This window comes from Oncorhynchus gorbuscha, unplaced genomic scaffold (assembly GCF_021184085.1).
Source record: "Oncorhynchus gorbuscha isolate QuinsamMale2020 ecotype Even-year unplaced genomic scaffold, OgorEven_v1.0 Un_scaffold_1213, whole genome shotgun sequence".
NCBI lineage: Eukaryota > Metazoa > Chordata > Actinopteri > Salmoniformes > Salmonidae > Oncorhynchus > Oncorhynchus gorbuscha.
The window spans coordinates 34472-61828 of record NW_025746058.1 but is presented as its reverse complement, the minus strand read 5'-3'; the positions used below and the strand labels follow the sequence as shown (position 1 = coordinate 61828).

The window sequence follows — 27357 nt, the reverse complement described above, 5'->3', positions numbered from 1 at the left end:
TTAATGGATTATATTAATGGATTATATTAATGGATGTATTACTCATTAATGGATTATATTAATGGATGTATTACTCATTAATGGATTATATTAATGGATGTATTACTCATTAATGGATGACATACATTGGAAATACAAGTAAGGACACCAACATGACCTTTCCATTCATAACATGTGGAGGGTCGATTGCCACAGTAGATTATCTGTGGTAAACAAGGAAATGCCTCATTTCATTTGAACAAAATGATTGTCAAATAGTTAAGTGATTCATCTGAAGATATTACCTGTCAGGACCCGGTTACTAAAACCGGAACAACCCTGGCCAAATCCTGACAATTCCCCACCAGAGGACAAAATAGTAAAAAATGAAAATGTTGGCAGCAGCCACAACTAAATGTCCGTGGTTGTAATTCAGATTCACTGTGCGTATTGATGGTGTAAACGGTGCTCAATGTGGGTTGCTTTTAGCCCAGTCTGTCTAGGTCCCTCTGTCCATCACAGACCCAGCTTCTTCTCCATCTCCTCCCTCAGTTTATTCTTCTGGATCTAGGAAAAGGACAAACACAGAGGTGATCAGCACAGTCGTCTGTTCTGGTATAATTACTCTGATTATCAATTTCATGATATAGAACATTGGTCCGCTGCTGATCTGAATGAAGACAGAGAAAATACGCTGTCATGAAGCCATCCTACCTTTCCAGAGGCAGTCAGTGGATAGCTGTCCACAAACACCACATAGTGGGGGATCTTGAAGTGAGAAATCTAGAACAGTAGAAGCAGATGCCTGTAGCTATAAACACAATATAACATAGTATATAACAGAAGTTATAAACCTGACAATGACAATATCATGTCATAGTCAGAGAGAGATATATAACAGATGCCTGTAGCTATAAACACAATATAACATAGTATATAACAGAAAATTCTAAACCTGACAATGATCAGAATCACAGTCATGTCACTTCCTGATACAGGCACACACCTGTGGACAGGAGAGTCACCTGTCCAACCTCTCATATCTCACACCAATCACCTGGGGAGAAAGAGAGATGGACAGGACAGGGAGAGAATATAATCACCTGGGGAGAAAGAGAGCTGGACAGGACAGAGAGAGAATATAATCCCTCCTTGGACAGGGAGAGAATATAATCACCTGGGGAGTTGGACAGAGAGAGAATATAATCCCCAACAGGGAGAGAATATAATCACCTGGACAGGAGAGAATATAATCACCTCTCAGGACAGGGAGAGAATATAATCACCTGGGGAGAAAGAGAGATGGACAGGACAGGAGAGAATATAATCACCTGGGGAGAAAGAGAGCTGGACAGGACAGGGAGAGAATATAATCACCTGGGGAGAAAGAGAGGTGGACAGGACAGGAGAGAATATAATCACCTGGGAGAAAGAGAGGTGGACAGGACAGAGGTGGACAGGGAGAGAATATAATCACCTGGGGAGAAAGAGAGGTGGACAGAGAGAGAATATAATCACCTGAGGAGAAAGAGAGGTGGACAGGACAGGGAGAGAATATAATCACCTGGGGAGAAAGAGAGGTGGACAGGACAGGGAGAGAATATAATCACCTGGGGAGAAAGAGAGGTGGACAGGACAGGTGGGGAGAGAATATAATCACCTGGGGAGAATATAAACCTGGGAGAAAGAGAGGTGGACAGGACAGGAGAGAATATAATCACCTGGGGAGAAAGAGAGGTGGACAGGGAGAGAATATAATCACCTGAGGAGAAAGAGAGGTGGACAGGACAGGGAGAGAATATAATCACCTGGGGAGAAAGAGAGGTGGACAGGACAGGGAGAGAATATAATCACCTGGGGAGAAAGAGAGGTGGACAGGACAGGGAGAGAATATAATCACCTGGGGAGAAAGAGAGGTGGACAGGGAGAGAATATAATCACCTGAGAGAGGGGAGAAAGAGAGGTGGACAGGACAGGGAGAGAATATAATCACCTGGGGAGAAAGAGAGGTGGACAGGACAGGGAGAGAATATAATCACCTGGGGAGAAAGAGAGGTGGACAGGACAGGGAGAGAATATAATCACCTGGGGAGAAAGAGAGGTGGACAGGACAGGGAGAGAATATAATCACCTGGGGAGAAAGAGAGGTGGACAGGGAGGTGGACAGGAGAGAATATAATCACCTGGGGAGAAAGAGAGGTGGACAGGACAGGGAGAGAATATAATCACCTGGGGAGAAAGAGAGGTGGACAGGGAGAGAATATAATCACCTGGGGAGAATATAAAAGAGAGGTGGACAGAGAGGAATATAATCACCAGGGGAGAGAATATAATCACCTGGGGAGAAAGAGAGGTGGACAGGACAGGAGAGAATATAATCACCTGGGGAGAAAGAGAGGTGGACAGGGAGAGAATATAATCACCTGGGGGAGAATATAATCAAAAGAGGTGGACAGGGAGAGAATATAATCACCTGGGGAGAAAGAGAGGTGGACAGAGAGAGAATATAATCACCTGGGGAGAAAGAGAGGTGGACAGGGAGAGAATATAATCACCTGGGGAGAAAGGAGAAGGAGAGAGAGGTGGACAGGAGAGAATATAATCACCTGGGGAGAAAGAGAGGTGGACAGGGAGAGAATATAATCACCTGGGGAGAAAGAGAGGTGGACAGGGAGAGAATATAATCACCTGAGGAGAAAGAGAGGTGGACAGGACAGGGAGAGAATATAATCACCTGGGGAGAAAGAGAGGTGGACAGAGAGAGAATATAATCACCTGGGGAGAAAGAGAGAGAGAATATAATCACCTGAGGAGGAGACAGGACAGGGAGAGAATATAATCACCTGGGGAGAAAGAGAGGTGGACAGGACAGAGAGAATATAATCACCTGGGGAGAAAGAGAGGTGGACAGGGAGAGAATATAATCACCTGGGGAGAAAGAGAGGTGGACAGGACAGGAGAGAATATAATCACCTGGGGAGAAAGAGAGGTGGACAAGGGAGAGAATATAATCACCTGGGGAGAAAGAGAGGTGGACAGGGAGAGAATATAATCACCTGGGGAGAAAGAGAGGTGGACAGGGAGAGAATATAATCACCTGGGGAGAAAGAGAGGTGGACAGGGAGAGAATATAATCACCTGGGGAGAAAGAGAGGTGGACAGGACAGGGAGAGAATATAATCACCTGGGGAGAAAGAGGTGGAGGACAGGACAGGGAGAGAATATAATCACCTGGGGAGAAAGAGAGGTGGACAGGACAGGGAGAGAATATAATCACCTGGGGAGAAAGAGAGGTGGACAGGACAGGGAGAGAATATAATCACCTGGGGAGAAAGAGAGGTGGACAGGACAGGAGAGAATATAATCACCTGGGGAGAAAGAGAGGTGGACAGAGAGAGAATATAATCACCTGGGGAGAGAACAGGACAGAGAGAGAATATAATCACCTGGACAGGGGGAGGTGGACAGGAGGGAGAGAATATAATCACCTGGGGAGAAAGAGAGGTGGACAGGACAGGGAGAGAATATAATCACCTGGGGAGAAAGAGAGGTGGACAGAGAGAGAATATAATCACCTGGGGAGAAAGAGAGGTGGACAGGACAGGGAGAGAATATAATCACCTGGGGAGAAAGAGAGGTGGACAGGACAGGAGAGAATATAATCACCTGGGGAGAAAGAGAGGTGGACAGGGAGAGAATATAATCACCTGGGGAGAAAGAGAGGTGGACAGGGAGAGAATATAATCACCTGGGGAGAAAGAGAGGTGGACAGGACAGGGAGAGAATATAATCACCTGGGGAGAAAGAGAGGTGGACAGGACAGGGAGAGAATATAATCACCTGGGGAGAAAGAGAGGAGAGAATATAATCACCAGGACAGGTGGGGAGAGAATATAATCACCTGGGGAGAAAGAGAGGTGGACAGGACAGGGAGAGAATATAATCACCTGGGGAGAAAGAGAGGTGGACAGGACAGGGAGAGAATATAATCACCTGGGGAGAAAGAGAGGTGGACAGGACAGGGAGGACAGGGAGAGAATATAATCACCTGGGGAGAAAGAGAGGTGGACAGGACAGGGAGAGAATATAATCACCTGGGGAGAAAGAGAGGTGGACAGGACAGGAGAGAATATAATCACCTGGGGAGAAAGAGAGGTGGACAGGACAGGGAGAGAATATAATCACCTGGGGAGAAAGAGAGGTGGACAGGACAGGGAGAGAATATAATCACCTGGGGAGAAAGAGAGGTGGACAGGGAGAGAATATAATCACCTGGGGAGAAAGAGAGGTGGACAGGGAGAGAATATAATCACCTGGGGAGAAAGAGAGGAATATAATCACCTGGGGAGAAAGAGAGAGGACAGGACAGGGAGAGAATATAATCACCTGGGGAGAAAGAGAGGTGGACAGGGAGAGAATATAATCACCTGGGGAGAAAGAGAGGTGGACAGGGAGAGAATATAATCACCTGGGGAGAAAGAGAGGTGGACAGGGAGAGAATATAATCACCTGGGGAGAAAGAGAGGTGGACAGGGAGAGAATATAATCACCTGGGGAGAAAGAGAGGTGGACAGGACAGGGAGAGAATATAATCACCTGGGGAGAAAGAGAGGTGGACAGGGAGAGAATATAATCACCTGGGGAGAAAGAGAGGTGGACAGGGAGAGAATATAATCACCTGGGGAGAAAGAGAGGTGGACAGGGAGAGAATATAATCACCTGGGGAGAAAGAGAGGTGGACAGGACAGGGAGAGAATATAATCACCTGGGGAGAAAGAGAGGTGGACAGGGAGAGAATATAATCACCTGGGGAGAAAGAGAGGTGGACAGGGAGAGAATATAATCACCTGGGGAGAAAGAGAGAGAGAATATAATCACCTGGGGAGAAACAGGACAGGGAGAGAATATAATCACCTGGGGAGAAAGAGAGGTGGACAGGGAGAGAATATAATCACCTGGGGAGAAAGAGAGGTGGACAGGACAGGGAGAGAATATAATCACCTGGGGAGAAAGAGAGGTGGACAGGGAGAGAATATAATCACCTGGGGAGAAAGAGAGCTGGACAGGACAGGGAGAGAATATAATCACCTGGGGAGAAAGAGAGGTGGACAGGGAGAGAATATAATCACCTGGGGAGAAAGAGAGGTGGACAGGGAGAGAATATAATCACCTGGGGAGAAAGAGAGGTGGACAGGACAGGGAGAGAATATAATCACCTGGGGAGAAAGAGAGGTGGACAGGGAGAGAATATAATCACCTGGGGAGAAAGAGAGGTGGACAGGGAGAGAATATAATCACCTGGATACACTGGAATCAGAAAGCTGACCCAACCATACCTACTGTTGACATCTGTGTCTGGACATCATATGGTGATATGAGTATTGAGAAATGAAGACAGGAAATGAAAGGTTCTGGTACTAACATGTCCTGGATTTGTTGTGGTGTTACTGCGGTGTTGTAATATTCTCGGATGCCCTCTAGTGGTGCCGAGTCCTGGGCCTCCTGTACGTTGGGATGGGTGTGGTTCTCACCTGGGCCTCCTGTACGTTGGGATGGGTGTGGTTCTCACCTGGGCCTCCTGTACGTTGGGATGGGTGTGGTTCTCACCTGGGCCTCCTGTACGTTGGGATGGGTGTGGTTCTCACCTGGGCCTCCTGTACGTTGGGATGGGTGTGGTTCTCACCTGGGCGTCCTGTATGTTGGGATGGGTGTGGTTCTCACCTGGGCCTCCTGTACGTTGGGATGGGTGTGGTTCTCACCTGGGCCTCCTGTACGTTGGGATGGGTGTGGTTCTCACCTGGGCCTCCTGTACGTTGGGATGGGTGTGGTTCTCACCTGGGCCTCCTGTACGTTGGGATGGGTGTGGTTCTCACCTGGGCCTCCTGTACGTTGGGATGGGTGTGGAGGAACTTCTCTATCTCAGCAGGGTAGATGTTCTCTCCTCCACGTATGATCATGTCCTTTATACGTCCCACTATACGGCAGTACCCAAACCTGTCGAGACTGGCTATGTCACTGTGGAGACATTAAACAGTTGATGCTGGCGCTCACTTTTCATCTGTTGCTGTCTGGGTCTCTGTTTGTTTCTCTGTGTGTCTTTATCTCTCTCTCCCTCCATCTCTTTCTCTCCATCTCATTTCTTACCCGGTTCTGTACCAGCGGTCTTTGGTGATGGCCTCACTGGTCTTGTCTGGGTCGTCCCAGTACTCCAACATAACAGAGTAAGCTCTGATCAGCAGCTCTCCTGGATCCCCCAGAGGAACCACCTCTCCAGAGGACACATCCACCACCTTCGCCTGGCCAGGAGAACACAGGTAGGGTTTCATGTGTGTTTTAATGAAGGAGGAATATAAACGTTACACATACTGCATGTAGATGAATTAGGACCCTGACATTAGACACATTACTCTCTCTCCTCACACACACACACACACACACACACACACACACACACACACACACACACACACACACACACACACACACACACACACACACACACACACACACACACACACACACACACACACACACACACACACACACACACATCTGGTGTCAGTTAAGGTTTGATACCTCTGTGTGGTTTAGGATACATCCCACCGTCTCGGTCTTCAGTTCCTCGTTGTCTCGCAGGAAACCAAGGAATGTTACAGGGCTGTTCTCTGTGGTCCCATAGCCTATCTGATGTTACCAAGGGAACGTTGTGTTACCCCATACAGATTATAAAGTATATTATACACACAGACAGAGAAAAAGATGGGAAGGACTTACTATCATATCCTTGACATTCATATCAGTTTTGAGTTTCCTCATGACTTCAGGAGGACAAAGAGACCCACCAGTAAACCCTGGAACACAACAACAGAAATCACAACCATCCTTCCTGGGCACAAATACTATACTACTGCTTTATACAGCATATTAATCAACCACCACCCTTCATAAATACTATAACTGTATTACCAATAAATTATATTACTATTAAAAGGGGCAATCTGCAGTTGAAAAATAAAACAAATTGACACCCCGCCACTGTTTGGTAAAAATCTGAGGGATGGGGGCGGAGACATGTAACCACTCTCAAATTCATAGAGATATGGATGAAAGGAACAACAATCCATAATATACAAATGATTGTTTTAGGAGGGCATCAGACCGAGACCATTTAGTCGCAGTTTGCGACCCTTTGACTTGGCTGTGGATGTAGAAAAACTGCTGGTCACATCACTCAAAACTTCTTATTGTTTTGGATAAAATCATGATTTGGTCAAGCAGTACGCCTAAAGTGAATTGAGTCCTGCCATGAAAGTGTCCATTTGACCGGGGCCAGCTGCTGTGATGAGCCAGCCACGCCCTCTCCTTCCAAATATCTATTTAGTGGAAGAGAAAAATGCTTTCTTTCAAAATGCAGTTGTGGGAAAAACATAAGTTTTGAAAACATATTGCTGTTAGTTGAAGAGGGGAAGGGTCTCTGCTTTCTAGGGGTATGATCACCTTCTCAACTCTCAATATTGAGCGACAGGCACTGTTTTAAAAAACTACATTTCTGTTCTGTCTTTGAGATGCAGAGAGCTTCACTAAGCCTCGCCCCAGAATTTTGTGCAACCAATCGTAGCGTTCCAATGCTACTGTGATTAATGAAATGCAGAGCCTTTTTCAAAATTATTATTTTGTTACATTGTTTGCTAACTCAGCTGGTTAGCTAGCTCTGTCTCATTGACCACCAAACATTGCTAATGCTAGCTAGTTAGCTAGCCACTTAATATAACTTGTTTTCTCTAAATGTATGTAAAGCCAGCTAAGTTTACCATATTATGAATTCAACTCATATCTGTTGTCAACATCAGGATACGATTTGAGAACACTAGTTAGCTCCAAAAGTGGTTAGTAGCTTTGACTGCATGCTGACCGTGACTTCAGACTCATTCAGTGGCTAGCCACACTACAAACCTAATTTGACCAGGTTCCCGTGAAGCATTTCTAATGACAGTCCATCACAACGTATCAGAGAGCTTCCTGATTAGTTATCTATGTTTAATTTAATTGTGTATTATGTTGAAACCATTGTCAGAGGATCTTGCTATTGGTTGAATTGGGAATTGGGCTTCTCTGGAAAATGTTGTCTGAGGTTGCAACTTAGCGAATAGTTTAAGTTGTAGATGAAAATTACCTGAATCATTCATTACTGCTTGGACATGTTTGATGATAAAATGTTGTTCTTTAATCATACCTTCTCTGTAAACCACAGTGAATGACTTTATAACAAGATTATAAAATGTTTCTATTGAGTGACAAGATATTGGTGCAACCAAATCATGAACTGGTGCCACCAGCTGAAAACCATAGCAGCGCCAGAGACCCCGACTGAAAACCATAGCGACGCCAGAGACCCCGACTGAAAACCATAGCGACGCCAGAGACCCCGACTGAAAACCATAGCGACGCCAGAGACCCCGACTGAAAACCATAGCGACGCCAGAGACCCCGACTGAAAACCATAGCGATGCCAGAGACCCCGACTGAAAACCATAGCGATGCCAGAGACCCCGACTGAAAACCATAGCGATGCCAGAGACCCCGACTGAAAACCATAGCGATGCCAGAGACCCCGACTGAAAACCATAGCGATGCCAGAGACCCCGACTGAAAACCATAGCGACGCCAGAGACACCGACTGAAAACCATAGCGATGCCAGAGACCCCAACTGAAAACCATAGCGATGCCAGAGACCCCGACTGAAAACCATAGCGATGCCAGAGACCCCGACTGAAAACCATAGCGATGCCAGAGACCCCGACTGAAAACCATAGCGATGCCAGAGACCCCGACTGAAAACCATAGCGATGCCAGAGACCCCGACTGAAAACCATAGCAGCGCCAGAGACCCCAACTGAAAACCATAGCAGCGCCAGAGACCCCGACTGAAAACCATAGCGATGCCAGAGACCCAGACTGAAAACCATAGCAGCGCCAGAGACCCCGACTGAAAATGTTTGTCAAGGGCCTCAAAACAGGTTAAAACAAACTAACGTTTACAATGTTTACAAACATTGGAGTAAAACAGGCTTATATTTTGGTGCGACAGCTGAAGTTAAGCTCAAAAGGTATGTTATAATCATCAAGAATCAATGGGTACATGAATTTATTATATAAGTCCAAAAATGGATGTAGCAACTGCAAATGACCCCGTTCAGCTTAAACTTTACCACAGCAATTCAGTTTATTTTGATGTATTTCCAGCCATCAAACAACAGTCTACACAAACAAACCTCAAATATCTCACCAGATTCAACTGATGACAGGTCATAGTTGTGTAGGTCAGGCTGTCCAAGCATGTCAATGTACATGGTAGGAGTTCCGTAGAGGAAATTACACCTGAAACAGAGAACATATAGAGAGGTATTTAATGTATTATAGAGGTTCATTCCCAATGTGCTCAGTGGCAGCTATTTATATTATTCTTATTACAACAGACAGACATTAAATATCTCGATTGTAAGTCTCCAGGATGTGTAAGTCACTTAAGGAAGAGGTTCCTAAACTTTACTACCTTTCATTCTGAATGGCCTCCAGGTTGGCACGGCTGTCGTACCCAGCAGAGGGGAAGACCAGGGTGATGCCATGCAGTGCCATGCACATCGCTCCGATCACTGAGCCCATGCAGTGGTACAGGGGAACAGGAACACACGCTCTTATAGGCTGAGGGGGAAGCAACCAGAGCAGAGGTTACATGAGAAAAGTAGAGAGAAACAGAGAGAGACAGAGAGAGACAGAGAGCGACAGAGAGCGACAGAGAGAAAGAGAGACACAGAGAGAGTCACAGAGAGAGAGAGACAGAGAGAGAGAGAGAGGGCGACAGAGAGAGACAGAGCGAAAGAGAGAGACAGAGCGAAAGAGAGAGAGAGCGACAGAGAGAGAGAGCGACAGAGAGAGAGAGCACCACAGAGAGAGAGAGCACCACAGAGAGAGAGAGAACCACAGAGAGAGAGAGAGAGCGCCACAGAGAGAGAGAGCGCCACAGAGAGAGAGAGCGCCACAGAGAGAGAGAGCCACAGAGAGAGAGAGAGCCACAGAGAGAGAGAGAGAGCCACAGAGAGAGAGAGGGCGACACAGAGAGAGAGAGAGGGCGACACAGAGAGAGAGAGAGAGAGGGTGACACAGAGAGAGAGAGAGAGAGGGCGACACAGAGAGAGAGGGCCACAGAGAGAGAGAGGGCGACAGAGAGAGAGATAATAATAGTCTCATGTCTCCACTGACCTTCCAGTTGAATCCCAGACGTAGACCCACAAAATAGGCGTTGTTGACGATGTTGTGGTGGGAGAGGGTGGCACCTTTAGGATTTCCTGTGGTTCCCTAGAGAACAGTAGACATCAGACAGACTAATACTGTTGTTCCCTACAGAACAGTAGACATCAGAAAGACTAATACTGTTGGGGGGGGGGATTCCGTTAGCGGAACGTGTGTCCTAGACAGGGTAATCTGTGCCCTAGACAGGGTAATCTGTGCCCTAGACAGGGTAATCTGTGCCCTAGACAGGGTAATCTGTGCCCTAGACAGGGTAATCTGTGTCCTAGACAGGGTAATCTGTGTCCTAGACAGGGTAATCTGTGTCCTAGACAGGGTAATCTGTGTCCTAGACAGGGTAATCTGTGCCCTAGACAGGGTAATCTGTGCCCTAGACAGGGTAATCTGTGCCCTAGACAGGGTAATCTGTGCCCTAGACAGGGTAATCTGTGCCCTAGACAGGGTAATCTGTGCCCTAGACAGGGTAATCTGTGCCCTAGACAGGGTAATCTGTGTCCTAGACAGGGTAATCTGTGCCCTAGACAGGGTAATCTGTGTCCTAGACAGGGTAATCTGTGCCCTAGACAGGGTAATCTGTGCCCTAGACAGGGTAATCTGTGCCCTAGACAGGGTAATCTGTGCCCTAGACAGGGTAATCTGTGCCCTAGACAGGGTAATCTGTGCCCTAGACAGGGTAATCTGTGCCCTAGACAGGGTAATCTGTGTCCTAGACAGGGTAATCTGTGTCCTAGACAGGGTAATCTGTGCCCTAGACAGGGTAATCTGTGTCCTAGACAGGGTAATCTGTGCCCTAGACAGGGTAATCTGTGTCCTAGACAGGGTAATCTGTGCCCAGGAAATCAGCCGTAAAGAATTCTTCTTCTTCTTTCAACAGGAGACCTACGGATGTGAACTGTATGTTGATGGGGTCGTCGAAGGACAGTTTGGTCTGCAGGTCCTGCAGCTCCTGGTGGTGCTGTCTGCTTCCAGCCTGCATCACATCCTCTACATCTACAGTCCCTGTCTGTCTGCTGTCTGTCACAATCACCATACACAGGTCTGGTAGTCTGGCAGGAGGAACACAGTAGGTTAACATTACAGTAACACAATGACCATTACATTACAGTAACATTACAGTAACACAATGACCTTACATTACAGTAACACAATGACCGTTACATTACAGTAACACAATGACAGTAACACAATGACCATTACATTACAGTAACACTCAGTAATATTACAGTAACACAATGACAGTTACATTACAGTAACATTACAGTAACACAATGACCATTACATTACAGTAACACAATGACCATTACATTACAGTAACACAATGACCATTACATTACGGTAACATTACAGCAACACAATGACCGTTACATTACGGTAACATTACAGCATCACAATGATAGTAACATTACAGTAACAGCCTTCATTAGGTCCTCTACTGTCCCTGTCTGTCACCATCACCATACGGCAGGGTAGCCTAGTGGTTAGAGCGTTGGACTAGTAACCGAAAGGTTGCAAGTTCGAATCCCCGAGCTGACAAGGTCTGTCGTTCTGCCCCTGAACAGGCAGTTAACCCACTGTTCCTAGGCCGTCATTGAAAATAAGAATTTGTTCTTAACTGACTTGTCTAGTTAAATAAAGGTCAAATAAAAAACACAGATACTGAGGTTCCATTTACAGGTAAATAGACATCCACCGGTGGTAATATTTCTTATTCAGAGTCGATCCAGCAGAGTTGCTGTATTCCCTTCTACTGTGTTTCACATTAGCCAATAATTCTAATACACCATTTCTGATATACAGTATCACATGCCTTACTTTTATGTTCCTGCATCAGTAAAAGCAGGAAGTGCATCACATATGCCTCTACTTCCTTTCAATTAGGCTGGTTTGGATTTGTCCCTGACCAAAATGGCTGCCATTATCATACCATTCAGGAACTTTGAGGGTTTATGACATAGCCCTTCTAGTAATTTAATGGGATCTCTACTATGGCTATAAATATGTTAGCCACAGACCACATATCTGTTCAGGGTTCTATATCTATGATGTTAGCTATCCTGCTAGGTACTTGTTTACTTCATGGTGCAGTAATACAATATGTCTGTTGAGGCAGTCATGATGCAGTAGTACAATATTAACATACCCGTCTGTTGACTCAGTCATGATGCAGTAGAACAATATGTCTGTTGACTCAGTCATGATGCAGTAGTACAATATTAACATACCTGTCTGTTGACTCAGTCATGATGCAGTAGTACAATATTAACATACCTGTCTGTTGACTCAGTCATGATGCAGTAGTACAATATTAACATACCTGTCTGTTGACTCAGTCATGATGCAGTAATACAATATGTCTGTTGACTCAGTCATGATGCAGTAGTACAATATTAACATACCTGTCTGTTGACTCAGTCATGATGCAGTAATACAATATGTCTGTTGACTCAGTCATGATGCAGTAGTACAATATTAACATACCTGTCTGTTGACTCAGTCATGGTGCAGTAGTACAATATGTCTGTTGACTCAGTCATGATGCAGTAATACAATATGTCTGTTGATGAAGCCATGATGCAGTAGAACAATATTAACATACCTGTCTGTTGACTCAGTCATGATGCAGTAGTACAATATGTCTGTTGACTCAGTCATGATGCAGTAGTACAATATTAACATACCTGTCTGTTGACTCAGTCATGATGCAGTAATACAATATGTCTGTTGACTCAGTCATGATGCAGTAGTACAATATTAACATACCTGTCTGTTGACTCAGTCATGATGCAGTAATACAATATGTCTGTTGACTCAGTCATGATGCAGTAGTACAATATTAACATACCTGTCTGTTGACTCAGTCATGATGCAGTAGTACAATATGTCTGTTGACTCAGTCATGGTGCAGTAATACAATATGTCTGTTGACTCAGTCATGATGCAGTAATACAATATTAACATACCTGTCTGTTGACTCAGTCATGATGCAGTAATACAATATTAACATACCTGTCTGTTGACTCAGTCATGATGCAGTAGTACAATATTAACATACCTGTCTGTTGACTCAGTCATGATGCAGTAGAACAATATGTCTGTTGACTCAGTCATGATGCAGTAATACAATATGTCTGTTGACTCAGTCATGATGCAGTAGTACAATATTAACATACCTGTCTGTTGACTCAGTCATGATGCAGTAGTACAATATGTCTGTTGACTCAGTCAAGATGCAGTAGTACAATATTAACATACCTGTCTGTTGACTCAGTCATGATGCAGTGATGCAGTACAATATTAACATACCTGTCTGTTGACTCAGTCATGATGCAGTAATACAATATTAAATATGTCTGTTGACTCAGTCATGATGCAGTAGTACAATATTAACATACCTGTCTGTTGACTCAGTCATGATGCAGTAATACAATATGTCTGTTGACTCAGTCATGGTGCAGTAATACAATATGTCTGTTGACTCAGTCATGATGCAGTAATACAATATGTCTGTTGACTCAGTCATGATGCAGTAATACAATATGTCTGTTAGTCATGACATACCTGTCTGTTGACTCAGTCATGATGCAGTAATACAATATGTCTGTTGACTCAGTCATGATGCAGTAGTACAATATTAACATACCTGTCTGTTGACTCAGTCATGATGCAGTAATACAATATGTCTGTTGACTCAGTCATGGTGCAGTAATACAATATGTCTGTTGACTCAGTCATGATGCAGTAATACAATATGTCTGTTGACTCAGTCATGGTGCAGTAATACAATATGTCTGTTGACTCAGTCATGATGCAGTAGTACAATATTAACATACCTGTCTGTTGACTCAGTCATGATGCAGTAATACAATATGTCTGTTGACTCAGTCATGATGCAGTAATACAATATTAACATACCTGTCTGTTGACTCAGTCATGATGCAGTAGAACAATATTAACATACCTGTCTGTTGACTCAGTCATGATGCAGTAATACAATATGTCTGTTGACGCAGTCATGATGCAGTAGTACAATATTAACATACCTGTCTGTTGACTCAGTCATGGTGCAGTAATACAATATGTCTGTTGACTCAGTCATGATGCAGTAGTACAATATTAACATACCTGTCTGTTGACTCAGTCATGATGCAGTAATACAATATGTCTGTTGACGCAGTCATGATGCAGTAATACAATATGTCTGTTGACTCAGTCATGATGCAGTAGTACAATATTAACATACCTGTCTGTTGACTCAGTCATGATGCAGTAGTACAATATTAACATACCTGGAGCTCCTAAAGACCCCTGACTCTGCTGTGTCCATCTCTGGGCAGATCTGTCTCAGCATGTCACAGAACCTCTGGGTCTTAAACTGGGTGGGACACACCACAGCTTTACACTGCACCTACAGAGACAGAGATAACAGAACCTCTGGGTCTTAAACTGGGTGGGACACACCACTGCACCTACAGAGACAGAGATAACAGAACCTCTGGGTCTTAAACTGGGTGGGACACACCACAGCTTTACACTGCACCTACAGAGACAGAGATAACAGAACCTCTGGGACACACCACTGCACCTACAGAGACAGAGATAACAGAACCTCTGGGTCTTAAACTGGGTGGGACACACCACAGCTTTACACTGCACCTACAGAGACAGAGATAACAGAACCTCTGGGTCTTAAACTGGGTGGGACACACCACAGCTTTACACTGCACCTACAGAGACAGAGATAACAGAACCTCTGGGTCTTAAACTGGGTAGGACAAACCACTGCACCTACAGAGACAGAGATAACAGAACCTCTGGGTCTTAAACTGGATGGGACACACCACTACACCTACAGAGACAGAGATAACAGAACCTCTGGGTCTTAAACTGAGAAGGACACACCACTGCACCTACAGAGACAGAGATAACAGAACCTCTGGGTCTTAAACTGGGAAGGACACACCACTGCACCTACAGAGACAGAGATAACAGAACCTCTGGGTCTTAAACTGGGTGGGACACACCACTGCACCTACAGAGACAGAGATAACAGAACCTCTGGGTCTTAAACTGGGAAGGACACAGACAGCACCAGGGTCAGGATCAGTTCAGCTATTCATTCATTCTATCCAGGAAGTGTAAAACAACACTACTGGATAAGAACAAACCTTCCCCAGGGTGAACTCCAGCTCCTTCAGCTGATAGGCTGGGTTTATCGACACCTGTAGAGATTAGAACAATACTTTAATATTAGGACCAATAGATCCTAACAGGTAATACATGTTCATTTTAGAATCTAATATAATATCTCATCTTCACCAGTATGATGCCGGCCTTGGCTGTGGCGAACTGAAACAGGATCCAGTGGTATGTGTTGGGCCCCCAGACTCCTAGTCTGTCCCCTCTCTTCAGACCCAGGGCCAGGAGACCTGCAGCGGCCTGGTCAACCTGGGGAGGAGGGAGACCATGACCCAGGAAGTAATATACAGGAGGATATCCCGATATGTAAAGGCATTCTTGTTGGGATTATTATGAATAAACAATATCCCCATTTTAAATAGAACTGTAACTAAGTAAATTTATACTCTGTTTTATTATATCCGATTAACAATATGAGTTCATAAGAAGGGATTGTGTGACACGGACAAGGAGTAATTAAAGTTTATGAACACCATTCCAACTAGGAAGAAAGGAATGGGTGGTGGACTGTGTAAACACATAAGGTCGTTAACCTAGCGTTGAACCTACAGAAACGAATGGGTGGTGGACTGTGTAAACACATAAGGTCGTTAACCTAGCGTTGAACCTACAGAAACTAATGGGTGGTGGACTGTGTAAACACATAAGGTCGTTAACCTAGCGTTGAACCTACAGAAACGAATGGGTGGTGGACTGTGTAAACACATAAGGTCGTTAACCTAGCGTTGAACCTACAGAAACTAATGGGTGGTGGACTGTGTAAACACATAAGGTCGTTAAAGTTGAACCTACAGAAACTAATGGGTGGTGGACTGTGTAAACACATAAGGTCGTTAACCTAGCGTTGAACCTACAGAAACTTAGCTCTGGGGTTTTTAGATAAGGCAGTGAGTGTATTCCTAGGTTCTGTTAACAAGAACTGTCAGCTCAGTGGTCGATAATGTTGAGGCGTCAAAAGTTACCTGGGAGTGTGTTAGTAAGTTAGAATGAACTTTTCTCCTCACTTTGTCCCGGTCGAGAGGAGGGGATTCTGGTAAAGCAATGAAATGCAGTCATGATCTGTATATAAACTGTTGCTCGTGGTTAAGTGGCAGCGCGCTCCGAGAATAAATTCTGTTACCTATTATTGAATGACTGGTCTGCATCTATTTTATGCAAACAAGAATCTTAGAAATTCTCATAATAGATTAAGGGTTTTCAATTGATGAAAGCACATTGGCATAATGAAATTACACTAACAACTCTGCGGTTTGTAGTTAGCAGGCCTCAGGGTGTTTCACCATGGATGTCCTAGTTAGCAGGCCTCAGGGTGTTACACCATGGATGTCCTAGTTAGCAGGCCTCAGGGTGTTACACCATGGATGTCCTAGTTAGCAGGCCTCAGGGTGTTTCACCATGGATGTCCTAGTTAGCAGGCCTCAGGGTGTTTCACCATGGATGTCCTAGTTAGCAGGCCTCAGGGTGTTACACCATGGATGTCCTAGTTAGCAGGCCTCAGGGTGTTACACCATGGATGTCCTAGTTAGCAGGCCTCAGGGTGTTACACCATGGATGTCCTAGTTAGCAGGCCTCAGGGTGTTTCACCATGGATGTCCTAGTTAGCAGGCCTCAGGGTGTTACACCATGGATGTCCTAGTTAGCAGGCCTCAGGGTGTTACACCATGGATGTCCTAGTTAGCAGGCCTCGGGATGTTACACCATGGATGTCCTAGTTAGCAGGCCTCAGGGTGTTACACCATGAATAGGGACAGATTTTCCCTATTTCCTCCATGTTACTGTCTGTCTGCTTAGATGCTAGTGGTAATCAATAGTTTCCCAACAATATACTGACACATAATAGTTATGTTACTATTTGGTTAACCACCAATCAGATGCACTGACACATAATAGTTCTGTTACTATTTGGTAAACCACCAATCAGATGCACTGACACATAATAGTTATGTTACTATTTGGTAAACCACCAATCAGATGCACTGACAGATCGTCCTGCTGAATGTGCTTTGAGTGGGAACAGAGGTAACGGCCTAACAATGATCTCTAGATATGATGAAATAGATTAGAAGAGAGGGTGGATGAAAGACCTACATCTTCCTGAAACTGGGAGAAGGTCTTACGGACTCCATCCTGCAGGAACACCAGGGCCTCTCTGTGGGGCCAGCGGTCAGCTGCCGCCTGCAAACTCTGACCCACCGTCTGGCCCAGCAGGGACACTGAGGAGGCCCCATGGACGTAGCTGAAGCTCTGCCCTGGGACCAGGGGGGGACTGTCCACATGGAGGGATCTGTTGAGGGACAGACATGAACAGTAGACAGAGTAGACCTGGGTCAAATACATGAGGGAAATAGTTGGAAGCTGTTTTTAGGTGCACTTGATAACACTTTGGAGTTTGGACATAGAGGACTATTTAATTGGTTCCATTGTACCAGGCAAACTACAGTAAACACAACCAAGTATTTGCCATATGTACTGTAGTTGACCAAAGTCTGATACAGAGAGAGATAAAGAGGGAGTAAACACAGAGACATGGGTTGGAACAGAGAGAGAAGGGTTGGAACAGAGAGAGAAGGGTTGGAACAGAGAGACATGGGTTGGATGGGTTGGAACAGAGAGAGATGGGTTGGAACAGAGAGAGATGGGTTGGAACAGAGAGAGAAGGGTTGGAACAGAGAGACATGGGTTGGAACAGAGAGAGAAGGGTTGGAACAGAGAGACATGGGTTGGAACAGAGAGACATGGGATGGAACAGAGAGACATGGGTTGGAACAGAGAGACATGGGTTGGAACAGAGAGAGAAGGGTTGGAACAGAGAGAGAATGGGTTGGAACAGAGAGAGATGGAAAGAGAGGAGTGGAACAGAAACATGGGTTGGAACAGAGACATGGGTTGGAACAGAGAGAGAAGGGTTGGAACAGAGAGACATGGGTTGGTACAGAGAGAGAAGGGTTGGAACAGAGAGAGAAGGGTTGGAACAGAGTTGGAACATGGGTTGGAACAGAGAGAGATGGGTTGGAACAGAGAGACATGGGTTGGAACAGAGAGACATGGGTTGGAACAGAGAGACATGGGTTGGAACAGAGAGACATGGGTTGGAACAGAGAGACATGGGTTGGAACAGAGAGACATGGGTTGTTGGAACAGAACAGAGAGACATGGGTTGGAACAGAGAGACATGGGTTGGAACAGAGAGACAGAGAGACATGGGTTATGGGTTGGAACAGAGAGATGGGTTGGAACAGAGAGAGATGGGTTGGAACAGAGAGATGGGTTGGAACAGAGAGAGATGGGTTGGAACAGAGAGAGAAGGGTTGGAACAGAGAGACATGGGTTGGAACAGAGAGACATGGGTTGGAACAGAGAGAGAAGGGTTGGAACAGAGAGACATGGGTTGGAACAGAGAGACATGGGATGGAACAGAGATGGGTTGGACATGGGTTGGAACAGAGAGAGAAGGGTTGGAACAGAGAGACATGGGTTGGAACAGAGAGACATGGGATGGAACAGAGAGACATGGGACATGGGTTGGAACAGAGAGACATGGGTTGGAACAGAACATGGGTTGGAACAGAGACATGGGTTGGAACAGAGAGACATGGGTTGGAACAGAGAGACATGGGTTGGAACAGAGAGAGAAGGGTTGGAACAGAGAGAGAAGGGTTGGAACAGAGAGACATGGGTTGGAACAGAGAGATGGGTTGGAACAGAGAGAGATGGGTTGGAACAGAGAGAGATGGGTTGGAACAGAGAGAGATGGGTTGGAACAGAGAGAGAAGGGTTAGAACAGAGAGACATGGGTTGGAACAGAGAGACATGGGATGGAACAGAGAGACATGGGATGGAACAGGAATGGGTTGGAACAGAGAGACATGGGTTGGAACAGAGAGACATGGGTTGGAACAGAGAGAGAAGGGTTGGAACAGAGAGACATGGGTTGGAACAGAGAGACATGGGATGGAACAGAGAGACATGGGTTGGAACAGAGAGACATGGGTTGGAACAGAGAGACATGGGTTGGAACAGAGAGAGAAGGGTTGGAACAGAGAGACATGGGATGGAACATGGGTTGGAACAGAGAGACATGGGTTGGAACAGAGAGACATGGGTTGGAACAGAGAGAGAAGGGTTGGAACAGAGAGACATGGGTTGGAACAGAGAGACATGGGTTGGAACAGAGAGACATGGGTTGGAACAGAGAGACATGGGTTGGAACAGAGAGAGAAGGGTTGGAACAGAGAGACATGGGTTGGAACAGAGAGACATGGGTTGGAACAGAGAGAGATGGGTTGGAACAGAGAGAGATGGGTTGGAACAGAGAGAGATGGGTTGGAACAGAGAGATGGGTTAGAACAGAGAGAACATGGGTTGGAACAGAGAGACATGGGTTGGAACAGAGAGAGATGGGTTGGGATGGAACAGAGAGACATGGGTTGGAACAGAGAGAGAAGGGTTGGAACAGAGAGACATGGGATGGAACAGAGAGACATGGGTTGGAACAGAGTGACATGGGTTGGAACAGAGAGACATGGGTTGGAACAGAGAGACATGGGTTGGAACAGAGAGAGAGAACAGAGAGATGGGTTGGAACAGAGAGAGGAGAACAAGGCTTGGAACAGAGAGAGAACAGAGAGACATGGGGGTTGAACAGAACAGAGAGACATGGGTTGGAACAGAGAGATGGGTTGGAACAGAGAGAGATGGGTTGGAACAGAGAGAGATGGGTTGGAACAGGAACAGAGAGAGATGGGTTGGAACAGAGAGAGAAAGGGTTAGAACAGAGAGACATGGGTTGGAACAGAGAGAGAAGGGTTGGAACAGAGAGACATGGGTTGGAACAGAGAGACATGGGATGGAACAGAGAGACATGGGTTGGAACAGAGAGACATGGGTTGGAACAGAGAGACTTGGGTTGGAACAGAGAGAAGGGTTGGAACAGAGAGAGAAGGGTTGGAACAGAGAGACATGGGTTGGAACAGAGAGAGATGGGTTGGAACAGAGAGAGATGGGTTGGAACAGAGAGATGGGTTGGAACAGAGAGAGATGGGTTGGAACAGAGAGACATGGGTTGGAACAGAGAGACAGGGTTGGAACAGGAACATGGGTTGGAACAGAGAGACATGGGTTGGAACAGAGAGACATGGGTTGGAACAGAGAGATGGGTTGGAACAGAGAGAGATGGGTTGGAACAGAGAGAGATTTGGGTTGGAACAGAGAGAGATGGGTTGGAACAGAGAGAGATGGGTTGGAACAGAGAGAGAAGGGTTAGAACAGAGAGACATGGGTTGGAACAGAGAGACATGGGATGGAACAGAGAGACATGGGTTGGAACAGAGAGAACATGGGTTGGAACAGAACAGAGAGACATGGGTTGAACAGAGAGACATGGGTTGGAACAGAGAGACATGGGATGGAACAGAGAGACATGGAGTTGGAACAGAGAGACATGGGTTGGAACAGAGAGACATGGGTTGGAACAGAGAGAGAATGGGTTGGAACAGAGAGACATGGGTTAGAAAAGAGAGATGGGTTGGAACAGAGAGAGAAGGGTTGGAACAGAGAGAGAAGGGTTGGAACAGAGAGACATGGGTTGGAACAGAGAGACATGGGTTGGGTTGGAACAGAGAGAGATGGGTTGGAACAGAGAGAGATGGGTTGGAACAGAGAGAGATGGGTTGGAACAGAGAGAGAAGGGTTAGAACAGAGAGACATGGGTTGGAACAGAGAGACATGGGATGGAACAGAGAGACATGGGTTGGAACAGAGAGTTGGAACAGAGATGGGTTGGAACAGAGAGACATGGGTTGGAACAGAGAGAGAAGGGTTGGAACAGAGAGACATGGGTTGGAACAGAGAGACATGGGATGGAACAGAGAGACATGGGTTGGAACAGAGAGACATGGGTTGGAACAGAGAGAGAAGGGTTGGAACAGAGAGAGAAGGGTTGGAACAGAGAGAGAAGGGTTGGAACAGAGAGGCATGGGTTGGAACAGAGAGAGATGGGTTGGAACAGAGAGAGATGGGTTGGAACAGAGAGAGATGGGTTGGAACAGAGAGAGATGGGTTGGAACAGAGAGAGAAGGGTTTAGAACAGAGAGACATGGGTTGGAACAGAGAGACATGGGATGGAACAGAGAGACATGGGATGGAACAGAGAGACATGGGTTGGAACAGAGAGAGAAGGGTTGGAACAGAGAGACATGGGTTGGAACAGAGAGACATGGGATGGAACAGAGAGACATGGGTTGGAACAGAGAGACATGGGTTGGAACAGAGAGAGAAGGGTTGGAACAGAGAGACATGGGTTAGAAAAGAGAGATGGGTTGGAACAGAGAGAGAAGGGTTGGAACAGAGAGAGAAGGGTTGGAACAGAGAGACATGGGTTGGAACAGAGAGATGGGTTGGAACAGAGAGATGGGTTGGAACAGAGAGAGATGGGTTGGAACAGAGAGAGATGGGTTGGAACAGAGAGAGATGGGTTGGAACAGAGAGAGAAGGGTTAGAACAGAGAGACATGGGTTGGAACAGAGAGACATGGGTTGGAACAGAGAGACATGGGTTGGAACAGAGAGACATGGGTTGGAACAGAGAGACATGGGTTGGAACAGAGAGACATGGGTTGGAACAGAGAGACATGGGTTGGAACAGAGAGACATGGGTTGGAACAGAGAGAGAAGGGTTGGAACAGAGAGAGAAGGGTTGGAACAGAGAGACATGGGTTGGAACAGAGAGACATGGGTTGGAACAGAGAGAGAAGGGTTGGAACAGAGAGAGAAGGGTTGGAACAGAAAGAGAAGGGTTGGAACAGAAAGAGAAGGGTTGGAAGAGAGAGACATGGGTTGGAACAGAGAGACATGGGTTGGAACAGAGAGAGGGAGTAGATATTTACATTTGAGTCATTTAGCAGACACTCTTATCCAGAGAGGCCCAAGGGAACAATTAGGGTTAAATGCCTTGCTCAAGAGCAAGTCGGCTCTGGGATTCAAACCAGAGACCTTTTGCTTACTGGCCCATTGCTCTTAACCACTAGACTACCTGCCGCCCAGACACAGAGGGCTGGGTTGGTACACAAAGAGGGAGAAGAAACAATAATAATTTATTTTGAAACAGTAATTTATTTTGAAACAGAAGAAGGTTCTGGATGGAATCCCCCTTCATCTCAGACCCAACTTCCTGTTGTGTTCCCGGACTGTGGTTTCATAGTGGACCCCTCTCCCTGTTCTCTCCCCTCTCCCCTGTTCTCTCCCCTCTCCCCTGTTCTCTCCCCCTCTCCCCTGTTCTCTCCCCTCCCCTGTTCTCTCCCCTGTCCCCTCCCCTCTCCCCTGTCCCCTCCCCTCTCCCCTGTTCTCTCCCCTCTCCCCTGTTCTCTCCCCTCTCCCTCTCCACTGTTCTCTCCCCTCTCCACTGTTCTCTCCCCTCTCCCCTGTTCTCTCCCCTCTCCCCTGTTCTCTCTCCAAATCCACTGTTCTCTCTCCTCTCCACTGTTCTCTCCCCTCTCCCCTGTTCTCTCCCCTCTCCCCTGTTCTCTCCCCTCTCCACTGTTCTCTCCCCTCTCCACTGTTCTCTCCCCTCTCCACTGTTCTCTCCCCTCTCCACTGTTCCTTACGGCCAAGACAACCACGCAGAGCCCCGTTCCTTACGGCCAAGACAACCACGCAGAGCCCCGTTCCTTACGGCCAAGACAACCACGCTGAGCCCCGTTCCTTACGGCCAAGACAACCACGCTGAGCCCCGTTCCTTACGGCCAAGATAACCACGCTGAGCCCCGTTTACGGCCAAGACAACCACGCTGAGCCCCGTTCCTTACAGCCAAGACAAGCACGCTGAGCCCCGTTCCTTAAAGCCAAGACAACCACGCAGAGCCCCGTTCCTTACGGCCAAGACAACCACGCAGAGCCCCATTCCTTACGGCCAAGACAACCACGCTGAGCCCCGTTCCTTACGGCCAAGACAACCACGCTGAGCCCGTTCCTACGGCCAAGACAACCATGCTGAGCCCTGTTCCTTACAGCCAAGACAACCACACTGAGCCAAGACAACCACGCTGAGCCCCGTTCCTTAAAGCCAAGACAACCACGCTGAGCTCCGTTCCTTACAGCCAAGACAACCACACTGAGCCAAGACAACCACGCTGAGCCCCGTTCCTTAAAGCCAAGACAACCACGCTGAGCCCTGTTCCTTACGGCCAACACAACCACGCTGAGCCCCGTTCCTTACAGCCAAGACAACCACGCTGAGCCCCGTTCCTTACAGCCAAGACAACCACGCTGAGCCCCGTTCCTTACAGCCAAGACAACCACGCTGAGCCCCGTTCCTTAAAGCCAAGACAACCACACTGAGCCAAGACAACCACGCTGAGCCCCGTTCCTTAAAGCCAAGACAACCACGCTGAGCCCCGTTCCTTACAGCCAAGACAACCACGCTGAGCCCCGTTCCTTACAGCCAAGACAACCACACTGAGCCAAGACAACCACGCTGAGCCCCGTTCCTTAAAGCCAAGACAACCACGCTGAGCCCGTTCCTTACAGCCAAGACAACCACGCTGAGCCCCGTTCCTTACGGCCAAGACAACCACGCTGAGCCCCGTTCCTTACAGCCAAGACAACCACGCTGAGCCAAGACAACCATGCTGAGCCCTGTTCCTTACAGCCAAGACAACCACGCTGAGCCCTGTTCCTTACGGCCAAGACAACCAGGCTGAGTCCCGTTCCTTACAGCCAAGACAACCACGCTGAGCCAAGACAACCACGCTGAGCCCCGTTCCTTACAGCCAAGACAACCACGCTGAGCCCCGTTCCTTACGGCCAAGACAACCACGCTGAGCCCTGTTCCTTACAGCCAAGACAACCACGCTGAGCCCTGTTCCTTATGGCCAAGACAACCACGCTGAGCCAAGACAACCACGCTGAGCCCTGTTCCTTACAGCCAAGACAACCACGCTGAGCCCCGTTCCTTACAGCCAAGACAACCACGCTGAGCCCTGTTCCTTACAGCCAAGACAACCACGCTGAGCCAAGACAACCACGCTGAGCCCCGTTCCTTACAGCCAAGACAACCACGCTGAGCCCTGTTCCTTACAGCCAAGACAACCACGCTGAGCCAAGACAACCACGCTGAGCCCTGTTCCTTACAGCCAAGACAACCACGCTGAGCCAAGACAACCACGCTGAGCCCTGTTCCTTACAGCCAAGACAACCACGCTGAGCCAAGACTACCACGCTGAGCCCCGTTCCTTACAGCCAAGACAACCACGCTGAGCCCTTTCCTTACAGCCAAGACAACCACGCTGAGCCCTGTTCCTTACAGCCAAGACAACCACGCTGAGCCAAGACAACCACGCTGAGCCCCGTTCCTTACAGCCAAGACAACCACGCTGAGCCCCGTTCCTGTTACGGCCAAGACAACCACGCTGAGCCCCGTTCCTTACAGCCAAGACAACCACGCTGAGCCAAGACAACCACGCTGAGCCCCGTTCCTTACAGCCAAGACAACCACGCTGAGCCAAGACAACCACGCTGAGCCCCGTTCCTTACAGCCAAGACAACCACGCTGAGCCCCATTCCTTACAGCCAAGACAACCACGCTGAGCCAAGACAACCACGCTGAGCCCCGTTCCTTACAGCCAAGACAAAGCAGAAACTGGGCTGGACAATCCAAGTAAAAACATATTTTAAAAACCTGTTTCTGAAAAGGATTGTTTCTATAGTATGCAGTGACTTGAGCATGGCTCAGCAGGCATTGAAATACATTACCCTCAGTCTGAATACTAGTCAAGACACATACAGGCCATCAGGTCCATACAGTTGACGGATCATACCGATCACTGCAACTGTAATTGACTACATTGAAATGGGATTGACCCCAACTACTGGTGTGCTCTATAGGTCTGAATGACAAAATGTCATCTACAATCTATGTCAGAGGTCAGAGGTGGGCTTTAGAAAGGAAACAACTTGCAAAATGACAGAAATAATCCAGCTCGTCTGTTTATGTATGACAATGTGAAGAGAGCTGCCCTACCTACAGCACCAGGTTGGGTTCCCAGGTGTCCATGTCTTCTGTAGTGAGGAGACCACCTGTAGAGGTTGTAACACAGCCCTTCTAGAGAACACACTGAGCTGTCTGAGGTGAGTTGCCCTGGACCTCAGTAGAGAGGACCTGATCCACACCGCTGACATGGCCTCAGTCAGCTCTGAAAATAACACCCGATTTATTATGTTCTGAACCCATTTAGACCCTTGTTAAAAATGTTGGCTTAAGCTTCATTATAAACTGGGTTGTATGAATCTGTATGAGTCCTGAATTCTGATTGGCTCCTAGAAGTCAGAAAAACATGAGAAGGGACATGTACAAATGCAGAGTTTGGGCATTTTATTAAGTCTTTATTCATATTATAAAAGTGATTTAATTAATTTTTCCATGTTTTTTTCTATTAAGAGGCACTTATTAATGTAACAGGTTTTTGAAATTCAATATTGGTGCACAATTCCTATGTAAATTATCAAAGGAAAGCAAAAGGCACATTCTGTCCTTCATTACTGGGAATGACCTAGATTCTACATCCATCTCATTAGATCAGAACAGGATGGACCATAGAAAAGATATAGCTGCTTTGCTGCACATCACACATTCTTTTTCTACTCATATAATATGGATCATTATCAGGTTAATTGATTTATAAGCTTCTGTAAAAAAACAAACAATAACACCATGGTTGCAATAACACTTTAAACAAGTCGTTTGTAAATGTGTTTGTTTAGGATCAACACTGGTAAGTTAACCAACCTTATGTACATTAGAGTCTGTCCCGAGGAGGTTGTTCTGCATAACTGGTCGGGTCATAGCATTTTCCAATCAGCTTCAGGCAACTTTGACGTAAGGTTTGATCACACCTGTAGTGACTCCTATCAGTCACGCCCATTAGTTGTTGATCACTTGTTCACTAGATCATGGATTTGCATAAACATCTCGTGACAACTCTGATAATTAGGAACATTTGAGAAAAAACTATATCCGTACACTTAACCTAAGCATTACAAAACAAATATTGGATCAAATAAACCTCATGTACCAAATAATCAAATCAAATTTATGTTTACCAAATTCGACACTTATTGACCTTTATACAAAATCTCCTCACTTAGTGAGCGAAACGCAACAGCGCCACCTGCTGGAGAAGACATTTGTCTGTTATCCCTCTCGCTTCCTCTGGTTACGCATCATAACTGCGTCTCTCATCGGCTTGTATCCCCCAACACCAGTAATTTCACCAAAGACAGTACAGATTTTAACATGACAGCAAGAGGAGCCTACAGCAACCAGAGAGAGAGAGCGATACTGCACGCAAACACAGAACGCCAATAGCCTGTTTACAAGAACATTTGATTTGATAACTGACAACCGTATTCTGGACATTTCCCTTTATATTTTTGGGTTGCAATTGTCCCAGTGTGTTTAGCGGATCTGTACAGTATGTGTGTTGGGGGTGTGTCCATCTGGAAAGTGACAGCATCGTGTGTTTGTAGCCAATCACAGTGGGAGGCTAACTCCTATAATATGAGTCTTCTATCCTCTCAAACCAACACGTCAGGAAAACATTACCTTTAGATTCACTTTCTCATGAGATTTATAAAGCTGCATCATGACTGATGGACAACAGAGTTTCATCACTTATTTTTCCAATATCTTTATTTCATTTTATCGAACAGACTGGACAACTAATTGTACATCATGACGTGATCTTGGACTGATGTACGATAGTAAAACTCAGGTTCTTCATTTTAAACATGACATAAAGACATCTGAAATAAATAGAACTGTAATAATGCCAGACATTGGTATGTACAAATGTGTTGTTAGGCAGAGTTACAATGCTTAGT

The 27357-nt window shown here is 46.4% G+C and overlaps 1 protein-coding gene across 1 annotated transcript; it reads right to left on the bottom strand.

Annotated features, from left to right (window-relative positions):
* Positions 1-480: 480 nt before the first annotated feature.
* LOC124021799 (medium-chain acyl-CoA ligase ACSF2, mitochondrial-like) lies at positions 481-25656 on the bottom strand. Its single transcript, XM_046336925.1, has 17 exons — positions 25499-25656; positions 17573-17768; positions 15605-15733; positions 15454-15507; positions 14575-14693; positions 11172-11334; positions 10241-10336; positions 9534-9682; positions 9267-9358; positions 6754-6830; positions 6556-6663; positions 6124-6275; positions 5853-5994; positions 1005-1036; positions 821-833; positions 694-762; positions 481-546 (listed from the first exon to the last, which is right to left on the bottom strand). Exons 1-17 carry the CDS (start codon positions 25654-25656, stop codon positions 496-498), a joined length of 1800 nt encoding a protein of 599 aa, XP_046192881.1. The 3' UTR covers positions 481-495.
* Between the last annotated feature and the right edge of the window lie 1701 nt (positions 25657-27357).